This window comes from Etheostoma cragini, chromosome 6 (genome assembly GCF_013103735.1).
Source record: "Etheostoma cragini isolate CJK2018 chromosome 6, CSU_Ecrag_1.0, whole genome shotgun sequence".
Classification (NCBI taxonomy): Eukaryota; Metazoa; Chordata; class Actinopteri; order Perciformes; family Percidae; genus Etheostoma; species Etheostoma cragini.
In genome coordinates this window covers 27098679-27106722 of record NC_048412.1, presented here as the reverse complement: position 1 = coordinate 27106722, position 8044 = coordinate 27098679, and the positions used below count along the sequence as shown (strand labels likewise).

The 8044-nt window shown below is 38.8% G+C and overlaps 1 protein-coding gene across 5 annotated transcripts; it reads left to right on the top strand.

The window, feature by feature from the left end:
* The first annotated feature begins 715 nt into the window (after positions 1-715).
* On the top strand, positions 716-7146 carry LOC117946400 (phospholipase A and acyltransferase 1-like). 5 transcript variants are annotated; one of them, XM_034874524.1, is made up of 6 exons: positions 716-852; positions 1064-1122; positions 1583-1657; positions 1798-1930; positions 2356-2591; positions 6884-7146. In XM_034874524.1, the coding sequence occupies exons 3-6, from the start codon at positions 1601-1603 to the stop codon at positions 7058-7060; spliced, it is 603 nt and encodes a 200-aa protein (XP_034730415.1). In that variant the 5' UTR covers positions 716-852; positions 1064-1122; positions 1583-1600; the 3' UTR covers positions 7061-7146. The 5 variants fall into 5 exon arrangements, with proteins under 5 accessions (XP_034730415.1, XP_034730413.1, XP_034730414.1 ...); XM_034874522.1 differs by lacking the exons at positions 1798-1930; positions 2356-2591 and adding exons at positions 5620-5764; positions 6256-6491 and having other exon boundaries at positions 757-852; XM_034874521.1 differs by lacking the exons at positions 716-852; positions 1798-1930; positions 2356-2591 and adding exons at positions 5456-5525; positions 5620-5764; positions 6256-6491 and having other exon boundaries at positions 1053-1122; positions 1583-1593.
* Positions 7147-8044: the final 898 nt, after the last annotated feature.

The following is an 8044-nucleotide window of genomic DNA, read 5'->3' as shown; positions in this document are numbered from 1 at the left end:
GATTTTGTTTTAAAAGACTTGTGGTGGTGATACAATTTCAACTCAATTGTGTGGTTGTGATACAATTTCAACACGATTTTTCAGGATGTCATTTGCTTTTCTGTGAGGACGACAGGAAGAAAACACGCTATCTCAACCAAACTCTTCTTTTAGGAGCTTGTGTGAAGAAAATCCCCTTCCTCTGCTCTTCCCTCAGAACTGCTGGGGACAAAGGGATGGTAGAGCAAAAGGACGACATTTTAAGTCACCAGGAGTAACAAAAGAAAGGTGTTTTTTGTCTAATATTTTAAATTGTATAGTTGTTTACTTTGTAGTTATTTATTTATTTTTTACATATACGTTTTTTTTGTTTTAGTTTTTTTTCCGGCATAAGAGTTTGTTGTGGTTGGGACGGGGTTAATAGAAAGGTGTCTTGTTACAATTGTCATTGTACTGTTGCACTGTACACCATACCTTCTCTAATACAATATCTAACAACAATATTTATTTAAAAAAAAAGAAGGAAAATCCTCTTCCTGGCCTCAGACACGAAGCACGTACACCTGTGGAGTTTAACAGGGGTGACTATAGAAGACAAAGTTTGTGGGGAATTCCCAACTGTGACTATGAGGAATAGTGCGATGGGGTTTATTGTTCATTAAAAAACAGTTTTTTCAGCCGACCACAGGTACTGTAACTGTCAGAGTTGATGCGTTGTTGTAGGTTGGTGGGGTATTTAAATGTTCATGGCAACAGCCATGGCAGATTGGCACATGGGCTGAACAAAGATACAACATTATCAGATATGCTGTTCTGTATATAAGGGGACGCCTTCCTCTGCCCCAACAAGCTTCCTCGATCTCATTGAAGAAGGTAAGACCGTTGACGCTTGGAAGACATGTCCTTGCCCTAAATTCAAGCTGAGTTGGTAACCTTTGTGTTATGACAGAAATTGCTTTGAGGTTTTCCAAACATTTTGAACACTGCTGAATCTTTGGCCTTTGGATTATAGAAAATCCTAAAGAAAGATCCCAATTTGGAGAACTGTTTGTTAAGTGTGTGTGCGTGTGTGTGTGTGTGTTAGTTTCAGGGTGTCAAGAAGCTTGATTCTACTGCTTACTTCATCTCCTCAACACATCAGTGGTAGGTCATCGTTACATCAGTCCGCTGTCTACCATCTGTCTTTTCTTTGTATTACTTTTCTACTTTCTGTCCATCCTTGAACACAGTCTTAAAAACTTTTCAGGTTATTCTCATGGAAATATATATTCCCTACCTTCAGTGGATGACATCGACCCCTTTAGAGAAAATGGTTTAAATTCAGAAATCAAATTAAGTGAAGGAATAGTGTCAAATTATCTTCTCATCTTGTAATTATTATTATATTGGCTACAGTTGCATCAGGTGGCCGCCCACAGAACTCAGGTCTAGTCTGAGATTTCTGGCTGTCGCACCAAATGCTTGCTCTTGGGGGTATATGTTCGGTCTCTATAAATTATGTGATAAGTTATTATGTGGTCTAGACCTACTCTTTGTGTAAAGATAACGTCTGTTATGAGTTGACACTATGGATACAATAAAATTAAATAAATGTTCATCACAGCCGTTCACTGCTGGAAAAATGAAGAATCTCATCTTGGTGGCTTTGATCCTTGTGATCACAGTCGACATAAATGGAGTAAGTCAATGATTTTCAGTGTTGTATTTATGTTACTTCTCAATTTTATTATCATTATTTCATACACATAATTTTAAGTCAGTTAAATGGTGGAGTTCTACAATGTTTCAGTAAACATTCTCCTCTCTTTTGTTTCACAGTACCAGTTTGGAGATATCATTTCTTTCAAACCTAGTTGTCTCGGTAACTTCATCTACCAGCACTTTGCTATTTATGTGGGTGACGAAGTCCTTCCCGGTAAAGCCAAAGGGCAGAACATATATGAACGCCAGAGTACGTATTCTAACAAATTGGGCAGTAAGCCAGTGAACACAACACAAATTTTAATAAGAGCGTCTCATCTTTACTATGCAGTAGACAGCTAATGTACAGTATGCTGAAGGTTCTTTTGTCATGCTTCGCTCAGACCAGCTACCTCCAAAAAATGGATAAATTAGTGGGTTTCTGATCAAATACCTGCAAAAACAGTTACATTATAATCCCCCTCAGTTGTGTTTAGAGCTAATTAACACTAGGATGCTAACATGCTTAAATAAGACATGAACATTGGGAACATATCTGCTGTTGGCATCACTGAGCCTGGTACATAGTGTAGACTCCCAGGCTTGTTCATTCAAAAAAGAGCTAGTTCGACAGAAATAGGTATAAATTTATTGTAAATGTACGTTACCTCTGACAAATTTATTCTCTGGTTATAGGAGCGATTAAATCCTGTGTTTTCTCTACACTGAACACGGATCAGGACCCTCAGGTGACCAATTACCTCGATGGATACACGGACAATAATGGAAAGGTGTACACGGCAGGAACTAAGGAAGAAATAATTGAGCGCATTAAACAAACAAAAAACATGTGTTGGCCGTATGAAGTCCTGGGCAACAACTGTGAACACCATGCTACCTACGTGCGTTATGGAGTGAAGATAGCACTGCAGGTACTGGCTGATTCAACAGTGGCCCATCACCATGTTTCCTACTGCCTTACCAATTGACGCAAGAATGACCAATTATGTTAAGTAACAACCAGAGCTTAAAAGAATAGAGTTTGACATTTTGGCAAATACGCTTATTTGCAGAGAGGTGGTTAGCTTAGCATAACACAAAGGCTAGAAAAGGGGAAACAGCAGATACCTATGTGTTCAAGCATTGAAAAGGTGAGTTTTATGATATGTACCCTTAAGGGTTAGCTGTAGACGTCTCTCAGAAACTAGGCGTAGTGTATTTCCCAAAATGTCATTCCCGAAACAGTTATTGTCTCTATCCAGACACACAACATGTTGCTCCAAAGCTTTTTACCTTATTTACATTATTACAAACCAGTGTGACTGAGTAAAGTTCTGGTTTCTCTATATAATGTATACTAATTTCAATGTTCTGTGATGATAATGTATTGTATCTCTCAGCAGCGTCACAATTCATTTAATCACTTTTGTTTTGTTTACAGCTTTACATGACTGGTGAAAACATGTGCATTAACCCAATCAGAATAAATACAAAAGATATGGTGAAGTACTTAAAGGAAAATGTAGTGTGTCAGAACCAGCCCAGCAGTTCCAACGGCTGAGAAGTACTCCATCAATCAACCTTCAGAGCCCGTCTTGCTCTCTTCTGCTCCGTCCACATGTGACCTGTTGTGTCATTTGAAATAAAAAACAACGAGCAAGTTCTGTGGGTGTTTTACTGTTCGTGTTTGTGTAAAAATGTTTTGTACTGTCTCAAGAAATGCTTGCATATCAAAATTATTTTTTTATCAAATCAAAAACATGGCAAAACTTACAAAGAGGTTGGCCTTTCCATACTGAGTTGGTGGTAACTAGTTGTCCCACAAGCATTACTTAATGCAGAACAGGGTCTAAAAACACACAAGGGGTTTTCAGTCCAAGTGACTGACAAAACAGATGCCCTCCTACATTAATTATTACAGCGGTCTAAATAAAAAGCTTTTCAAAAAAGGCTATTTTCACACAGAAGGACTCAGTGATTGTGTTGGGCTCCAAACTCTACCAAAACACCTGTGACCAACTTTCAATAATGTACCTGAATGCATCCTGGGTATTCAGAGGAAGAGGACTGGAGACACTTAGGGTTTCCACCCATGTCTGATGAAAAACCAGGACATGTCGATGACCCAACCGACCGCTTTTCTCTCAAGATGAAAATGTCCATTGGACATTAGACCCACAAGACAAAATTGGCCTTTGTGCAGTAAGATTGTGCATAGTACTCAATATTTTAAACCTAATTTAAAATATTTTACTCAATTTATCTTAGCTTACCTGATTGCTTGGATACTGGTGCTTGTGTTTACTACGTCACGTCCCCTACAGAGCCAGTGATGGTGCCTTCTACACACAGGAGACACTGACCGCTCTGTGCACAACGCACAGGCCATTTCAAGTGGAGTTAAAATAGTTGTAGTGGCGAATTGTCGTTAGATTAAACAAAACAAACTAAAAACTCAATGTACAACAGCCACTGAGGCACCGAAGGAGTGAATCTTACGCAGATATAAAAACTTTAATTGTCCAGGCAGAGATGGCATTCTGGGAGGTTTATTCATCCAATTTCTCGGCATACAAACATTTCACATGAAGGATCAATGGCGTCTCTAGGCTAAACCATCAGCCCTCCCCCGGTGTCTACCTCCCACACACCTGCTCACCTCTATTTGTAGACTACACCTGGTGGCTAAGGCTGCCTGCTACCTTCAAAACAAAAGCACTAAAACTAACCCAAATAAAATACTAATGATAAACAAATTCATGTAGCTGTATGATTCAAGGAAAACTGAAATTAGATAAATCAAATAATTAGCTATTATATGTATAACAAAATAATGACTAGCTCCATCAATAGTAAATTAAACATACATATCCACTAGCCTTGTGAAAACCGTGACATTCAGTGTCCCAGGAGTGTGGTTTTATATTATTTCCAGGTTATTAAAAAGAAGGACAATCCCGGGACAACCGGGACAGCTGGCAACCCTAGTGCAGCTACAGTAAGAGTTTCTAATCAAAAGGAAACTAGTTAATTTGGAGAATATGTTACACAGCCCGGAGCAATATCCACATGTTTTTCTCTGACCAAAACTTGACATTCTCACTTCCTAGACCTGCACCTTTATATTTTTTTAAATGACTTTTTGCAAGTGAGCAAATTGTTCCATAAGGTTTCTCAGAGACACTTTATTGCTGTGAAAAAGGAACTTGCTGGAAACCACAAGGCCATGTGCACCTACACAGACAGCCCCACATATACAACTGTTTACAGATATGTGACAGTGTGTGTGTGTGTGTTAGTTTCAGGGTGTCAAGAAGCTTGATTGTACTGCTTACTTCATCTCAACAACTCCCTGGTAGGTCATCATTTCATCTCCCCACTGTCTGCTTTCTGTCTTTTATAAAAAAATACTTTTCTACTTTCTGTCAAATCCTTGAACACACGTCTTAAAGACTTTTTGAGTTCATGTTGTTTTTGCTGTGTGACAAACATTCTTTAGTCATGTCTGTTATTCTTATGGAAAATATATTCATTACCTTTAGTGAATACACTGGAACTCAGTCTGATATAGTTTAATCCTGTGGAAAACATTTTGAGTTAACGTTGTTTTTGTGCAGGTTGAAACGTTCTTTCTTCATCGTGTCGGCCATTCTTATTTATTAAATGACCTACTCTTGGTGCATGAAATTACCCTCTAGACCTTTTCAGAGGGTGTCTTTACTTGTAAAAATCAAATGGGTTTAGTAAAAGATCATTCTCAGATAACCTTACAGTGTTGTAATGTTCATCACAGCCGTGGAACAATGAGGAAGCTGATCTTGGTGGCTGTGATCCTTCAGCTGGTGATCACAGTCGACATAAATGGAGTAAGTTAATGGCTTTCAGAATCCTATTTATGCCGTACTGTTGTGCTCTAGAACGTATCAGAAAATTAATTTCTTCCATTTCTTCCTTTAACAGTTCCAGTTTGGAGATATCATCTCTTTCAAACCTAGGTGTAAGCCGATTCTGGGGAAACATTTTTACTACCAGCACTTTGCCGTCTATGTGGGCGACAGACAACTCCCTGGTAAAGAAGACGGGCAGAACATATTTGAACGCTTGAGTACGTATATTTAGAAAGTCCAAAGGCAGTAAGCCAATTCAATCTTACAGTGAGAACAATAAAACAAATCAGGTGTTTGATAGCATCTAGCATCATCTCAACCATGCAGTACTTAATGTGATTTTGTTATACGTTGCTCGGACCAGCTACCTCCACAACTTTATGTCATGACAATATGATAACATGAGTTTAGCATGAATGTGTGTTGTTTCCTCTGATTACCCAGAAACCTTCGCAGGGTAGAGCAGGAAAATCACAATTCTATTGTAACGCTAATTATAATCCCCTTCTGTTGTACTTTGTGTTTAGTGCTAATTGACAAAACTAAAATCTACTGTTGGCATCTATCTTAAAGCACTGAGCATGGCTAAGGCAAATAGTGTAGATTCCTAGGCTTGTCTTAAAAAAAAGAGCTTTTAGACCGAAATAAGTATACATGGATTGTAAATGTTGACATACTGTATATCTAATAATGTATTCCCTGGTTATAGAAGATAAGCCATCCTGTGTTTTCTCCACACTGGACATGGATGAGGAGCCTAAAGTGACAAATGACCTCGATGGATACAAGGACGAGAAAGGAAAAGAGTACAAGGCAGGAACTGAGGAAGAAATAACCACGCGCATCAACGAACAATATGCCAAATGTAGGAAGTATAATGTCCTCAAGAACAACTGTGAACACCTTGCTACCTATGTGCGTTACGGAGTGAAGGTTGCACTGCAGGTATGGCTGATTTAATGTTCAAAGAACATTTTCTTTTCTTTTATTTTCTGTCTGAATATACCCTTTGCCAAAACACTGCGTTTTAGCAAATACTGTATCTAAAGTCCCTTTATATACCCCTTGGTGGTCCCCTAATACTGTATCTGAAGTCTCTTTTATATAGACCTTAGTGGTCCCTAATACTGTATCTGAAGTCTCTTTTATATAGACCTTAGTGGTCCCTAATACTGTATCTGAAGTCTCTTTTATATAGACCTTAGTGGTCTTTTTTTGACAGTATAGACAAGATGATCTGCTGAGTACTGCAGTATATTTAAATGATAAAACATTGCACATTTTATTCATCTCTCATTAAGGTCAAAATGAACTCAATCCATTTCTTTTTTTTCTAGTTCAACATGACTGGTGAAAACCTCTGCTTCAACAACCCATTCAGAATCAAGACCAAAGATATGGTGAAGTACGTAAGGGAAAATGCAGAGTGCCACAACAATGTTGCCGGGTTACAAGTATTCCCTCAATTAACCCTCTCAGCGGGTCTTGCTCTCCTCTGCTTTGTCCTGATGTGATCGTCAGGGGCGCTTACAGGATGTGGGGTGACACAGTCCTTAATGTAGGAAAGGATCTAACAGCACGAGGAGCTGCAGTTTCTACTTTGATATTCTCATATATGAGTTCTTTTTGAGCCTCAAGCTTTCTGTTCCTGTGATAACCACAGAGCTTCTCCTCCTAACCTTTGTCCTTTCAGTTCTGTCACACCCAGGATGTTTCTGCTCAGCAGCAGTACACAACTACTTTCTATTGTCTAGTTCCTCTGTTACTTCTCTCAGACTCTTCAGTGATGTACTGAACCTTCTTTGTGCAAGAATAAAGACTTAAAAGAATTTGACTGGAGCTTTATTTCAGATCTCACCCTATGCATTAGAATTCCCACCACAGTGTACAAGACGGAGTACTAGAGCTGCTGCTCATGCAACGTTGCCTTTGTAGACACAGTGTAGTATGCAGCTACAGGAAAGAGTGTATCACAGCAAAGGAAACAAGTAAAATAAGAGAATACACCACTATTCCTTAAAGAGCCTTATATTCACATGCTTTTCTCTGACCAAAACTCACATTTTTGACATTCTCACTCCCTAATCCTGCAACTTCATGATGTTTCTAAAATTACTCGGTGAGTAAACAGAAGTTTCAGTGTGTTTCTCAGGGACGTTGCCATGAAAAAAAGAACTGGTTTGAGATTACTAGGCTATATCTATAGGCTACATCAGTCTGTGGTTTATAACAGTTTACATATACTGTGACATACAGCACATCACACACACAGGAGAAGTGAAAGAAAAAAATGATATTTATTGTGTTACCTGCTGTTTCAAGGATATCTGAGCAAGATGTGTTGTAGGAGGATAGTGCAAGGGCTGTGCTACACTTATTGCGGAGAATGCAGCCGACAGGGTTGCAGGTACCTGTCTAATGTACAGTGGTGTGAAAAAGTGTTTGCCCCCTTCCTCATTTCCTGTTCCTTTGAATGTTTGTCACACTTAAGTGTTTCG